This window comes from Melanotaenia boesemani, chromosome 22 (assembly GCF_017639745.1).
Source record: "Melanotaenia boesemani isolate fMelBoe1 chromosome 22, fMelBoe1.pri, whole genome shotgun sequence".
In the NCBI taxonomy this organism is placed as follows: Eukaryota; Metazoa; Chordata; class Actinopteri; order Atheriniformes; family Melanotaeniidae; genus Melanotaenia; species Melanotaenia boesemani.
In genome coordinates, this window is record NC_055703.1 from 14411090 (window position 1) to 14426551 (window position 15462).

Below are 15462 nucleotides of genomic sequence, written 5' to 3' on the forward strand. Positions count from 1 at the left end.
AAACTGAGCAATGCTTAAATATGATGTGCATTGCAGCACAGGAAGAACCTCATATTTAAATATAAACTAATGGTCTGTTTTTAGAGTGACTACTACACTCAATAAAAACTGCTTCTACTGGACTTGGTTGAGGGAAGTTTATGGCAACATATGCCTCCTCTGGGCTCTGTTCTTTCAAGCTCTATGGAGCTCAGCATTGATGGGTTAAACAAGACGCATTTTTTGGATGAATGATCAAACCATTGTGGTTTAATGAGATTATAGTTACCTTTGTAACTTCCATTGTTTGTCCACATGCAGAACTGATCTCAAGACAGTTACAAAAGATGATTACTTCAGGGGTTCTTCAGTCTTATATGGCAGTGTACACACAAATGTTAGAGGTGAAAAGGACTTTTCTTCTGGTAACCATGTGCCTGTCCTGATTTCCTGTGGTAGAAAAACTGCTATTGTTGTGTATATTGGCATATTATTGCCTTTGGGTACTGGGTGAAAACTGTAATTCTGTATTGTGAGGTTTAGATTTTAACCAGAAATTCAGTCAACAGTTTGTCTTTCTTGTCCTTGTTTGGTGCCCGTTTTGTTTGCAGTCCACATACTCATCAGTTGACAAAAACAGTATTCTGCTGAAGCCAAATGCAAACACCTTTTTTGGTGTGTATATATAGGCATTGAAGTTTTGGACAATAGTTTAACCATCGTTAACTTTAACAACACAAAAAAAGACACAAACAAATGCAATTTAAAAGGTATTTACACGGTTTGAATTACAGGGGAGCTAAGCAGAGCTCAGCTCCCCTGAAAACACCTAAAATAAAAAAACAAAAAAAAAACAAGGGGAACCTTGGAAAAAAAGTACACTTTCAGATTAGATTTTATTTATTAGATGTGTGTGTGTGTGTGTGTGCACAAGGCTTGTAAAAAGTGGTTCACGCCTAAAAATACGGCTCCCCCAAAGAAGACATCTGTATCTGACGTCTTCTGCTGCTCGTCTGCAGTTTATAGTTTCACTTTTTTCTGCTTCCAGACAGCTGTATGAAGTGTCTAGTAAAGTTGCAAACTTGTTTTGAGTAACTCAACTACACCACGTGTGTTTAGCAGTTACCTAAAAAGAAAAACATTCACACAAAAAAAAAAACAGTTTTTTTTTTTGTTGTTGTTTTTTGGGGGTTTTCTTTTCTTCTTGTAATTTGCATTTTGGGTGAAGTTGGTATCTTTTTTTTGTGTATGTAATGACCTAAACCTGCTTTTATGATTATATGAAAAGGTGGGGGAAAAGTAACACTAAATGTAGTATTAAATTTGTTTTTAAGCTTTTGTCATAGATCTGTGTAGTTATTGTAAGGCCTAATTTATAACTGAAACATAAACTGTTCTCCTTCAGTTCCCCTCATTTTCAGAAACTTAGCAGCATAGAAACCCAGTTGCCAGTTAGTATTTAAACATCTAGATGCAGATGAATGCACACTGTTAAACAGGTATAACAGCTTCTAAGGCACATGTTGCTTTCAGTGTCTGCAGTGAACTAACAAAACCAGCTGTACCAGCTGTGTGTAGATTTTCACTCTGAACCAAAGGTTCAGCCCATTGAGGAGTAACTAAAATCTTCTGTGTTGGAAAGGCGCAGACTTTCAAAGCAAACATAACATAATAAATGGTGATTGAAAATTGAAAACCTACATAAACACAAAGTGTCAGGGTGTTACCATATCTAAAAAATAAAATACTCATAGTTTAGGTAGAATGGGCAGTAGTTAAGTTGAATCAGCGTTGATCAATAGGTGTAAAATATGTCAATAATCTTTAAACAGTTAAACTCAAAAATAAATGTTTCATAAGATTTATTTTTCTGGCTGTCTGAAACTTAACATCAGCCAAGGTGAAGGGAAAACTAAATTCTCCTGTAATTACCATGCCATTCAATAATTTGAGCCTTTTCATGCAGCCATCAGAAACATTCGTTCACAGGCTGAAACTGGGCATCAGAGAATTTTTAGTGTTCTCCAAAGAGGAGCAATGTTGCTGTTCATTTGTTAGATTCTTTACCATTTGGCTCAGACCAAAGGCTTGTTTTCGAAACATCCGTTTTCAGCTTTCACAGCTTTCAGTAACACTGTATTTAATTATGTGCATGCCAGTGTTAGCAGAGTATTATATGTATGACCTAATAATGATGTTTCATGACAGTTTTGCTTGTTGTCTGTAACGTCTGATAAACTAGTTTCCTCTCTTTGCAGCCAGCACCTCTCTCTGCTCTGTCCTCCCTCCCCTTTCCCCTGTATCGCCCAGACATTTAACCATTGCAGTGTTTTTCTTAATATAGGGTTATGTTCCGAAAAGCAAATGGGAGATGGACACATCTGAGGCCAAACTTGGTAGGTATTCCTCTTATTCCTCTTACTTGGTGTAGAAGCTTTTGCGCCAGTGCAGTGTGTTACAAACATATCTGTAATTTACCTTCACCGGTGCCATTTTGGCAAACACAGAAACACCACAGAGACAGCTGAAGATACACACTTTGCATTCCACTGCAAGTATTTGTTAGTGGTGCTGAAACAGATTTGTTGAGCAACTGCTGGTCTCTGGTAAACCACTTTCCTTTGATTGCCAGTTGCCATTATTTAATTATTGACTAAGGTCTCATATGTTAGTGGTTTACATTCTTAATTTAAGAGAAAGTCTTCCACTGTTATTTGAATTACACAGAGGAAGCTCCAAGCTAAGAAAAACAAATATTTTGTTATGTTGCCCAGCCCTAATCCATAAATTTTACTATTTGTAAATATTAATACACATGCAATGGAAGTGGTGAATCATAAGGTGATTAGTGTTGTCAGATGTTGCTTTCTGTTTCTGTGTAAGCATGAAGTTATTTGTTGAAATTGTAATATAAAGAGCCTTCATACAGAGTCTGCATCTTGAAAATAAGCAGAAGAAATAAAGAATATTCTAATATTGCTGAAATGGACTGATTGAATGCTTGAGTTAAAGTTTAATGGGAGGGGATAGGTGACCTGAACAGTAATCTTCTTTTATACAGACAAATTGGATGGTCTGGTGAGTGGTGGGAAGAGAAAACGTGAAGGTGAACAATCGTCAGACCTGGAGGACTACCTTCAGCTGCCAGATGACTATGCTACACGCATGTCTGAACCAGGAAAGAAAAGGGTATATAATTTAATTATTTATTCATTTTTGTTCTTTATGCATATGGATTGGTTTTTGAGGCAAAAGTATATGAAGCATATGATGTCAGAGGATTTTGTAAGCACACTTATTTATTTTATACCAGATGTTAACACTATCTGAAATGCTTATTCATCTATTTCATGGTCATAATATGAAACCCTGTTTTTTTCCATTTTGTTAAGGTTCGATGGGCTGATCTTGAAGAGCAAAAGGATGCAGATCGCAAGCGTGCTATTGGTTTTGTGGTGGGTCAAACAGATTGGGAAAGAATAACAGATGAGAGCGGCCAGCTGGCACAAAGAGCTCTCAACCGTACAAAGTATTTCTAAGAAGATAACAATCTTATCCTACAGTTCGGTTTATAGAAAGGTACGTATGAAGCTTTTTCATATTATACTTCTGTTTAAAGGTTGTAGATTATACCCAAAAAGTTAGAATATTCGTTATGTACATTTAGAGTGTAAGTGATTATTTGAATTTAAATTGTACAATTAGCACTAAGAGCTAGTAAGAGCGTTTTTGTCTATAGCTGGGATTTGGCACATACCCAGTTTAGGGTTTAGAAAACAATCACTGGCCACGTTTACATGAGAGTTTTAATTCCCCTTTAATTCAGAATACAAATTAAACCTCTTTAAAATGGCCTTGTAAACACCTAATTCTGAATTAAAATGGCCATTCTGAATTAAACTTAAACCCAAAATAAGTGGCTGGTTAATTCAGATTTTAAATCCAAATTGAACAATTCTCATCATGTATACGTTCATTCTGGTTTAAATTCCAGTCGTTCTGCACATGCTCGTTCCCTTGTCTCCCGCGGCGATGACGTTACAGGACTCTGTCTCCCTCCTCAGCTGATAAAAATGAGGTAGTATGCTAGTGTTAAGCCGCTGCTTCAAAACTAGAATCAAAATCCGAGCGAAAATGGTTCTTACAATGTGGTCTTCCATGTTGTAGACGAAACAAAAGCAGGAACTGGAGTTTGTTTACTTCTGGTAGACGTAAATGCGTCACATCCGCTGCATCCAATCAGAACCCTTCAAAACCCGCAGATCTTAAGCAGAATTAAATTATAGCAATTTAATGTTTTCTATGTAAACCTCAATTTGGAATTAGTATTTCCATGTAAACATAAAGGAGAATACTTTAATTCCGAATTATTTAATTCTGAATAATTAATTCTGAATTAAAAAAACACCATGTAACCGTGGCCACTGTAGGCTAAGCATGGGCGTGGATGGGGTTAGCATTTTCTAAATCTCCCGACTCCTTTAACAGAAACACTCGTTTTAAGTCACAAAATATGAAAGTGGCTAATATAATCCGGCCACAACAAGTTGGTTTAGTTAATGTGTAGCTTTGGTATTTAAGATCTTTAGATACAAAATAGACTATTTTTTTTAAACTTTTTCTTTTAGTATGAAGGTTTTTATATGTATTGGTGTCATAGTGACCATTAAGTGTATGTGACCACACTAACTGTGGATAAATAACTCATGCAAATGAGCTTCAGAAGATTTAAACTTACTACTTTTGTAAGTTTGAGACTGTTGGATAAATTTCTTCTCCATTGCAAAGTAATGTTACAGTTTTGCTAAACTAACACATATTCAATTCTCAGGTTTTTAGCCATTTATTTCTCAAAAGGACCTCTTGTACTAATTCCACAGTAATTTTACGCCAGTGTATTGAGAGCACTTATGATTCCTATAATACAGTTAGAACAATTTTAGATTTTGTATAAAATGATGTCTAAATATATCTAACATTGTAAAACCTTTTTTGTTAAAAATATCAGACTAACTGGATTGTGTTTATACAGAAAACAATTGGACACAAAATGACATCTTTTTCTCTCCACAGCTGTCCAGAATGTGAACATGCTCCAGCCTAACGGTGGCGAAATGCTTATCGAGAGGATACTACCAATAGTTCTCAAATTCTTTGTCAAGTAACTAATGATACAAAATCTGCTCCACCCCCTCCTCCCACTGGATATTCACATTGTAGTTCGTAGTTTATCATTTGTGCTACTGATGTCCATGCATTCAGTCATTATTTTGCTTTTTATCTTTAATGCTTCTGTTTTATACTCTTCCAGCTTCATGTACTGTAAACCTGTTGCACTGTTTTTCATCAGTGTGTAGTTGAAAGAGACAATAAAAGTTTCTCCAAACTTTCAACTTGAGAGTTATCAGTTGGGTTTCATGATAAAGAAACTCAATATAATGGCAAAATTAAAAAACGAAAAAAGCATGTTGGTCAAACCTACCTGTATTTATATTTTTATCTTAAAAGGCTCCTTTTTTTAACCCTAAGTATGTGTTGGCTTCCATGACAGTTTGATCAGACTGAAGCAAATTTCAGTGTGACCCCCGTTCCATGAAGTGAATTTGTGCCTCTAGATTCCTGGAACCCCTAACTGGTTAAATGAAGCAAAGTTTAAAATAAGTTTTTTCCTTAATTTCATGGTTTTTACTTTGTAAAGTAAATGCATAATTTAGAAACTTAGAAACACCAGATCACACATTTTTAACAAGCTTTATTGGTCATTAAAGTGGTTTTATGTTGGATTCCTAAATGACTACGATGACATTTTCCTTGTTAACATTTTCACTTTGTCAGAAGTAAATTGTGTACCACACACACACACACACACAATTAATAATTTCTGATCACTTATATACATTATCATAGTTAACATTTAATATTAAAAACGGTAATTTAGTGTTTGCAGGTGTATTAAGACAAATTATAAATACTTAATACTTAAGCATTTAAATTGTCTGAGGATTTTCAGCCTCCAGCTTAAAATGATGCTGTTCTTTACAGAAGAGCTCGTTCAATTAGATTTTTTTTTAAGCAATATAGTTGCTTCTCAGAGTAACAACATGAAAGCATGTTTGCAAACTTATAACATCGTTCTTTTTTTATGTTCAGAACTTGATGTGGAAAAAGTCCTCATGCACAGGACCAAATGTATGTTTTTAGGTTGGGGTTTTAATTTTAAATTGATATTGTTCAAAAACAAAAAAAACTCAAAATCCCAATATCCCTATGTCTTCCTGATCGACACTTGACAAGCTTTAATGCATGGATTATTATTCTAAATAATGTATGGCTTCCTGAGTTTTTCTGATCTCCTTATGCTTCCAGTCCCTTTTCACAGGTCAATTTTATGCCTCCCTTCTGTGACTGATATTTAAATTTGGTTACCTTTAGCTGGATGCTGGGCTGGTCCTACAGCCAGTTAAAACATGCTTTAACTTTAACTAAATTTCAACACTGAGCCACTTTCATAATCTTTTCCCATTTGTTTGACCATCCCTCCTGTATGTTCTGAACTTTTGTGAATGACTCAGTGCAATGAGATGTAATAAACACACAAGTGTTTATTTCGTTTTCCCTGCAAATTGTCATCTCAGTTTCCTCTGTCTCCATGTATAAATGCTGTTGCAGACAACAGCGAGTTTATACACTATGTTATTTTCTTAATTCTGTTAAAAATGGTCTTTTCAGTGCCACTCTATTGCACATTAGGTGGCGTTCACAAAAATCAATTGAGAAAAATGAGAGGAGAATCTACATTAGAAAACTTAAAACTACCAGGCTCTGAATATTTGAAAATAGTGGCCACAGAGGTTTAGTTGGCCTCATTGGTCTCCTTACGTTTATCTCTGACATTAGTGGCTCTTTGCTCTGGACCAGCAAAGAGTTGCTACTGGTTTGGTGGTTGAAACAGAACTAGTTCTAGGTAAAGAAAAAAAAATGGCTAAAACCAACTGCCTTCATGGAAAAGAGATATGAAAGACTGAAACGCTGTCATCTTGGTTCCAAATAATAAATTTTTTAACTTTTTATTGTTGAAATGATCCACTCTCTGTATATACAAGTTTTCTATTTGAACTTGAAGACTATCTTTTCGACCAGGATTGCAATTTAATCTTCTTTCACAACTAGCCGTATCTCAACTCTGCCCAGTCAATTCAAGAGGGCTCGACTCATTCCAAAGACAGATTTTAGTTTTTGATTCAAACAGAAATTTAGCTTTAAAGTAAATATGAAAAATGTTTCTTGTAATAAATGAGTATTTATATTTAGTTGTTTGCTGTACCTGAAGTGACTTATGGTATTATATGAGGCTGTGTCAAAAAGATGGAGGTTGCTATGGTGATGTCACCCATTGATTAGAGGCTTCATGCTGTTGCTACTGTGGGTCATTGGTGCAACCACAATTGAAAATATTTAGAGAACGGTGAGGACTGCTAAGATATTGGAGTACTACTGATACCATGGCTAACAGGACAATTCCTTAATTCAAATAGTTTAAACTCAGCTAAGTTTTGTTTGTTTTTTTTAATCTGGTCATAACATAATTTATCTTTACTGCACATTTGCAGTGGATCATTCACATTCCATTTAATGGTTATTACTTGGTTAGTCAAACTAAATGGAAAAAGAAGTCCCACTATTTTTTTTTTTAATACATCTGGTAGCTACTTCCATCTTTTATACAGTGTTGCTAAATGTAGCAGACGAAAGCATGTGTTTTTTCATTTTTACAAATTTTATATCTACTAACTCATGGAGCACATGGAGAACCTGACACCTGGAATTTGAATTTTTAAAAGAATTTGATCATCAGCGAGCAAATCTCATCAGCAATGACCAAACACACCAGTTTCTTCGTGTACCTCTGGAAAGCAAGATGATGTATGAATAGAATCTAATGGTAAGTATGGAAGAGAGAAACTGGAGCGAAATTATAGATGTAAGAACAGCACAAGCTTATTGACAGTCATTTGTTTAACGTTATGTACATCCTGTTTATACTTTAAATGTCTATGTTCTTAAATATTAAATATTTTTCTCCTATGGTGTGGACTTAATTTTTTTGGTGGTTATAAAGAAATGCTTCTTTAAAACTAAATGTGTTCTCTGTGACTCAAAGACTACTAAAAATCATGAAAATTACTATTTCATACTGCAAAAACTACATCCAACAGTTAACAGTTGTTGATGGATCTAACAGCTTCGAGATGATCAGGCGTAAGGATTATTTACCTGATGACAAATCTCACAACACGCTTTTACATTTCAAACACCACATCAAGAAATCAGTAAGTCCACGTTGTGATAAACTGCTGTGGCACAAGATGTCTTCTGGTTTTGTTTTTTTTAAGCAGAGTGGTGTAGTTTAAATTCAGCTGGTACATCACTGTCCAGTTTACAGATCACCTTGTAGATTCCTTTCTTCCAGGATGGATCCCGATCTTTTCCAGTTGAAATGGCGATGTAAAACTCTCTGAGTGTAATCTCAGCCACTTCAAGAAATCTTTCAGGGACCTGTAAATCCACATGGAAAGTTTAGAGGGGGGATACCAGATGTTGATATGCATTGTGTTCACCCGATCTATGTCAGAAAGAGGAGTTACAGATTTGTCACATTGTAGATTATTAGATCTGAGTATGCAAATTAAGGTAAGTAACACACCAAAATTTAGTGAAGGGGTATTACTAAACAGTGCAAAACCAGCTGGAACAAAGCAGGTGCCATTTACTGCTTCCTGCAGCTGCACTCATCGCTTGCTACCTTTTAACATGTACTCACAATTTTAGTACTAATATGTTGAATTGTAATAATACGGAGCTACAAAGCAGGGCCTTCAAGATAGAAAAGTGAATTGGCTATTTGTTAAAACTACATAGGGTTCAAGAAAAACCACAAGATAGTGAGACTACCTGTTTATAATGCAGATAATCTCATTTTAGTATACAATCCCAATGTTGCATATTTGTGGACAGTAGTTTTATACATTCTTTACAGACCTCTCACATCAAGAAGCCATTGTTAATGGACATTTTGAAATCCTTGTGACAAAAGAAAAGCCTGACAAATAATTTTCACAGCCTTCATATGTATGCTCTGTTTGACATTCAACCATGATTACTTTTTTTTTTTTTTTTTAAAGGATTTTGTTGCCCCTTGTAATGTTTCGCCTTACTTTCTGGTGCTGAGGGATTACAATTACTTTGTCTCTTGACAAATTTACACATTTACTGGTTTACAGTTGAGGAGGTCACTCTCCCCTCAAAGAAACCCAACCTTCACTGATTAGTCATTTTCACCAGGCTAGGTTAGGGATACCCCACTATTTCACATCCTCTCTGCCAATGTTTGAATTTTGTTGGAATCAGGCTGAACTTGCTAATTTAACTGGTGTATAGGCTCAGTGTTGTATAAGGCTTCAATATTTCCATTTATTTTCTAGGAAATGACAAACATAGCTTAAAAAATGTGAAGCTGAATCAAATATAGGCATGATGATTATGTATAACATAAGGTTTTCACAATAGTTAACACTAAACACAATTTAATGGGAACTTAAAGCTCAAACAGACCAGGCAGCTAGATTTATTTTTCCTCTTGCCTTTCGAGGCATCTAAACTTTCATTTTCACTGGCTTCACTTTATTTGCTTTACAAATACCATCGATAGACCATTGATACAACACATTAAGATTAAGTAACAGAGCAGATAACTGAAGTGGGTTAAATCAATAGAAAAGAAACCAGTAGAGCTCTGTAAGTTGAGAGTAGTTTTTCTTCTCATGAATGCCACTAACTGGCTGCTCCATCTACAGAGGCCACAGCTCCTCGGTGCAGCAGAGTTGAAGTCCCGGCCTGAGGCCCTTTGTTTTTCAGGTCGTTTCCCAATCTCAGTCCCCTTTCCTGTCTAGCTACGATCAAATAAAGGCCTCTAGAGCTCAAAAATCTTTTCTAAAAAATGCTACTGACAAGTAAAACACTTGAGATAGATAGAGCAGCTTTTTAGCAAATTCAAAAGCAACGTTTTTGTGTTTCTACTATTAAGTAAAATCAATGTAGAAATATGTCAAGCATTCACCAGCGTAGGCTGCAAGGGGACGTGCTCCACTTTTAAATGGTTGACGGTTTGTTTCTGCAAATAACTATCTTCTAAATGACTACGTTGTAATGGGCTGTTTTAGCTCATTTTTTAGTTTTCCTTTTTATGCATTTTTTTTAAATGGACTTGGCTTAGAATAGTTTTTATTTAATTATAAAAGGATTTCCTGTTTAACGGGATTTGGTTTGGTGATCTTTACCCATACTGTACTGAATGTTCAAGAAACAGTAAATGTGCATTTAACACCAAATTTTGAGCTGCAAGATGGCTTTCATCAAAAAAGAATTTACGAAATGTGGAATATAAGAATATATATATATATATATATATAATATGGTATAAGACAATAACACTGGGCTGTTTTTACTTTATTTTTTTAGTATTATAGAATTCTCTAACTCATTTTTTACATGTTTTCATGGTATAGATTAGTGGTGCCCAATCTTTTTTCCTTGAGGACCCCCTTCATGCAAATACTAAAACTCCATGGACCCCTGCCCCAGCCCGTGCTGAAGCCATGTATGGTTTTATGCTTTTATTAGCGAGATTCTCACCATAGATTCTTTTTTAAGGGACAAAGCATCTGCTCTGTGGTGTTTCTGAGACACATTTTAGTAATTAAATGTTGCTGGAAAAATCACGGTTACCAGGATGGAGATGAAGTGCCCCACTACTGTAGCAGTACCACTTGCTTACCGACCTCACTAAACTGGGATTTAGTGAGGTCAGATGGACAAGTTGTAGCCTTTAAGTGTTTTTTTTTTTTTTTTCCTCCCGTTTTTTTTTTTTTTCCGCCCGTTTTTTTTTTTTATTATGTCTAAGCATACGTGTGTTAAAATACTGTATAGCAGATTTTGATGACCCCCATTTATTCACTGTGGGATCTGGTTTAAAAAGGTTTCAGGCTCCCAAAATGCCAGTTCCGTGTGAACGAAGTGTCCAGATGAATAAAAAAAGAAGCAGAGGGACACTCGTCTCTGTGTGGACATGGTCTAAATTTTTATTCACAATGGCTCTTAATAGTTAAAGCCTCAGGGACCCCCTTGGGTGGTTCCCAGGTTGGAAACCACTGATATAGATGATAGAGATGTCATATTTCTTGACAAATATTTCCCAGTTTATTCTTTTGACATATGAAAAGCTAGAGCTGTGGTTAATATTCAAATTATAACACAAACACACTTTTACCATTTAAAATCTCCAAAGATAAAATGGTCCAAGATGTAAATTTGATCTTTATATATATATTTTTTTACTTCGATATCTTTATAAAAGTGTTCTGGCCTGCTGTTTTTGTACCTACTCTATATGCAATTATGTGAAAAATTAAAGTGAAATTTGGTTAATCTGCTGACAGGATTGCTCTGTACAGATTATATACATTTACATTAAAGAAAATTACTGCATGAATGTGCTGATGGGGCAAAGTTTGTAAACCCACATGACTTTCTGAATATACACATTATCTTAAAAACTGCCACATGACATCTAAAGTAATGCGTTCTAGTTATGTTTAGTCAAGCTTGCATTAAAATTCAGAATAAACTCTGAGATTCAGCTAATTATACACTGTGTGACTATGCTCCCTGTTACATTTTTGAGCTTTTATTTTCTCAACCAGTTCTCAAACATCTTTTAATTCTTGTTACAGCAGTGAAAGCAAAAGTTACTTCACCTTTTAGCTCTTTCAGCCCCAACCCTCTGAGATAATCTTTCCCAAAATATCAGACTTCCTCAAGCTGCTTGTAAAAGTATAAACTTCTGTAGTAAAGCTTTAGTTGATAGACCTCCATCTCTGTATTGTGGTCTTAGTGTGTTTTAGGGTGAACAGACTATAAGTCTACTGTTATTTTTTTTAACTTTTATTAATTACTTTATTTATTCTTGTCTATTGTAGTGCGTAGAGAAAATCCAATACTGTAAGAAACAAGATGCATACATTTAGATGAAATGTAACCCTAATGCATTTATTTAGTAGATTATTTACCAAAGCAGAAGGCCAACATTATAAAAACATGAAATCGCCAATAAAAAGCCTGGTAACATTTTATGTTTTACTCTGAGAAAATGTATAAAGATCACCAGCTTTTCCTTCTGTTAATTTTTGTGTCAAAACTGTTTGGAAATTTGTAATCTTTTTTTATTATTTAACTGAATTGTCAAATTTCAAGTTGTGATGAAATGCACTCAAACGTTGAATAAATGTGTCTAAAATATAAGAATGATGATAAATATTTAGCTAAAAGATTGGATACACATGTCATGCCATAAGATGTCAGGAGCTCTAAATGTAAAAACCAGCAAATGTCTAGGTAATAACTCAGCATTCCCTGCTCCTCAAACATACCATTATTTTTTGGGGGTAGAAATCAGGAATATTCAGCTCAGAGCAACGAAAGTCCACCTTACCTGGTAATCGTTGGCTTTGTTGTAGTGCATGTTGAGAGCTCTGAAAAGTTCTGATTCTCTGCCCACAGTCAGATCCCTCACATCAACCAGTCCCTCCATGAGAGCGCTTCGAGCAAACTTCTCCATCTGGATGTAGTAAAACTCTCTGAAGTTACTGAACCACTTGATGAGCTGCGAGGTGATGCACCGCGTGAACTGAGGACGACAGAGCAGGTAAGTGAGCTGAAGAAATATAATGATGTGTAATCTGGATGTCATTTGTTCTTTGTATGACATGTAAATGTAAAACAAATAAAATGAATAAACTTGTTTTACTATGTTGTGTTTGCTCTGTCTTCATGGCGTTTTCACTGATTTCTAGGTTGTAAATGCAGACATGTTTTGAAAATAAGATTTAGTAAACCTAATGATTATAGAACAGGCTAAATATTAATTATGATCAAAGTTTTCCTTCTTTTTTTTTTTATAAAAACATTACTGTTGAACTGCATTATAAATAATTTCATATTTGGTTTTCTGTCGTTTTAACTGGACATTTGTTATTTTGCTTTTTAGAAAAATTTTCTCACCTGCACATCATGAAAACACATCCTCAGTACCAGTGAGCTCGGGTAGCGAGTGTAAAAAAACATAAGCTTTGCTTTCTTCAGGTGGTTTGTTGTCAGACCTTCCTATAATATATCAGGGTTAAGAAGAAACATGCGTCCCAGACATAATGAAAAACATGTTTGTAAATGAGACCTAAGACATTTTCCTTCTAAACTCTGGAGAAAAGGAAACAAAATGTCTTCAACTTTTTGAAGATCAAAGCTGGAGACCAAAAAACATATTGGATCATTTAAAGCAGAGCAGATGTAGGATTTTCTCTGGTATCTAGACAAGCTCCAATGGATTTTTTTCAAGTTTTCTGCCACATGAGAAGACAAAAGATTAGCTATTGTACACAGATGATAGGAACTTATAAAGGATACATTCAGCATGTACAGGTTACTTTTCACCATGCTGTCAGACTCGATCTTCACATGAGGGAGACACAGACTTTCCAAAAGCATTGGATCCATCGACACGGTGGGGGTGTGTGGGCTCCTCACAGATCTGGAGCTGACTTTTGATTTTACTTTGGTTGAATTCCAGTCAAATTTTGTTTGACCACCTTCAGAGCATCCATCCTGCAAGCATCTGAGAGCATGTTGATAATCGGCACCGGGATTCCTCTCTGGTGTTTGATCTTCATGCAGAGCTGAGACATGACTGAAGGGGATTGGAGATTTTGGATGATGGTTAGGTGCTGGCCCGGGTCTTTCCAGTTCAGGCTTTTGTACAACCAGTGACAGAGCTTCTGTTTGGACATCTGGGATGACCATGTCTGCAGTCCCACAACAAGAAAATCTTAATTTGTTCTCTATAGACTCAGACAACTGAAGAGGTGCAGTAGTCACTGAATGCTTTGCGTCATGTGTTGATGTCTGTAAAAGTGGCATGCTTTTGAAAATGGAGTCAATGCTCCTACTTACAGCTCTGGAAAGTTCACACTTTAACACATCTGCCATCAGCTTTATTCGCTCTGGTTTGGACTGGAAGTAGTTCAACAGCTTCACCTTTTTCCATCCTTGATACTTTCTGTCCAAACTGCCTTCATACTCATTGCATGAATCTGTAAATTCGTCACCAGGAGAAGTTTCAGAAGAGTCGCTCCCGCTGGGGTATTTCCCTTCCTTACTGTTTGTGCTATCACTTCCTCCGTCTGCATCACCAAACTTTGTTCTAAGCTGTCTGAGATGCTGATGCTGTCTCTCAAGCTGCTTTCTTGTCCCTTGATTTTGACCTGTGCTTTCAAATCCACTTCTTTCCAAGTACTTCCGATTTACTGCCACTTCTTGATTGGCTTCATCTTCTTGCATGTAATCACTCTCCTTGTGCTGCTTTGTTGTCACATCTGTGCATGTCATACCTTTAATGATGTTCTCTACTCTGGCTCTCTTTGCTTGATGGCCAGTGTTTAGATTCCAGTCATGGTAAGCATAAGGAGCAGGAGATGTGTATCTTCTCATGGATAAATGCCCATCATTGCTTTCTCTGGATGAATTGAGGTTTGTTTGGTTGAAACACAACAAACCTGAAGCAGTATCTCCACTGCTATAAATTTGCCCATCTGGCAGCATTTTCATGCTCTCTCTGTCTTTGTAGGATGCTAGGGAAACATTTGATGCATCTGAAATTGATGGAACAACAAAAGGGGGTAGATGCTCCGCAGGGCAGTTGTCAAGGCAAATACTGCTGGAAGAGCACGTGCCTTTGCTCCAAAGACTTTGAGTCATGCTTGTTAATTAAAAGAGAGAGAGAGTGGTTAAAAACATATCATTAATAATAATCCAGTACTATCAAAACATTTGAGGTAAGACTGCCTTCTAACATTTTTTGTTATAGAGGTTTACCCACAGCAAAACAACTGGTAACCTACCTAAAGGTTTCCCAACACGATCGTAGGAGGCAGCAGTCCTAAAGCTTCAAGGAGGAGAGGAGGGACTCACTTATAGGGGACCTGCTTAATGTCCCTAAGAAACCAGGAGGAGGGGTCTCATATTCCAGCCTATCCCATCCTTCTCTGCCACATAATTAAATATTATGCTACCTGAATCTGACGTGAATTTTAGGAAAATATTACTTTTTTTAAAGGGCAATTATTATTTGTAACTGACTGTCTTTTTGTATGAGACATTGAATTGATTGTGCAATAAAACTGTTCTAAAATTGTACAAATGTCTGTTTTTTCTGAAATTTTTTAGAACTACTGGTCGCCTCTACTGCAGACAGTAGTAGTAGTTCTGAGACTGACACTGGTACGGTCCAGTTATGGTAACATTAAATGTCAATCTTTGACAAGAACAACAAATAATTTTTGTTTATGTGCTTGTGTCTTAATCAACAACTTTCAT

At 35.9% G+C, this 15462-nt stretch overlaps 2 protein-coding genes across 6 annotated transcripts in view; one reads left to right on the plus strand and one right to left on the minus strand.

Annotated features, from left to right (window-relative positions):
* Positions 1-12730, plus strand: part of ylpm1 (YLP motif containing 1) — a 31311-nt gene extending 18581 nt beyond the window's left edge. For 4 of the 5 annotated variants that reach the window (XM_041976305.1, XM_041976306.1, XM_041976307.1 and 1 more), the window contains 4 exons: positions 2324-2375; positions 3041-3168; positions 3372-3558; positions 5053-6212. In XM_041976305.1, the coding sequence (XP_041832239.1) occupies positions 2324-2375; positions 3041-3168; positions 3372-3518 (327 nt within the window). In that variant the 3' untranslated portion in view covers positions 3519-3558; positions 5053-6212. Of the gene's footprint in view, positions 1-2323; positions 2376-3040; positions 3169-3371; positions 3559-5052; positions 6213-12594 lie in introns of those variants that run through there. The other variant, XM_041976308.1, reaches the window with a different exon arrangement.
* LOC121633954 (prospero homeobox protein 1-like) lies at positions 7964-15408 on the minus strand. Its single transcript, XM_041976314.1, has 4 exons — positions 13498-15408; positions 13096-13197; positions 12527-12721; positions 7964-8535 (listed from the first exon to the last, which is right to left on the minus strand). The coding sequence occupies exons 1-4, from the start codon at positions 14842-14844 to the stop codon at positions 8368-8370; spliced, it is 1812 nt and encodes a 603-aa protein (XP_041832248.1). The 5' UTR covers positions 14845-15408; the 3' UTR covers positions 7964-8367.
* Between the last annotated feature and the right edge of the window lie 54 nt (positions 15409-15462).

What these genes read in the sequence shown, in the direction of transcription:
- LOC121633954 (XM_041976314.1), bottom strand. Translation starts at nt 14,844, where the DNA reads ATGACTCAAAGTCTTTGGAGCAAAGGCACGTGCTCTTCCAGCAGTATT. An exon ending in TGTGTTTTCATGATGTGCAG is followed by an intron (nt 12,722 to 13,095) that starts GTGAGAAAATTT and finishes TGTCGTCCTCAG; the next exon opens with TTCACGCGGTGCATCACCTC. An exon ending in ACAAAGCCAACGATTACCAG is followed by an intron (nt 8,536 to 12,526) that starts GTAAGGTGGACT and finishes GTGGATTTACAG; the next exon opens with GTCCCTGAAAGATTTCTTGA.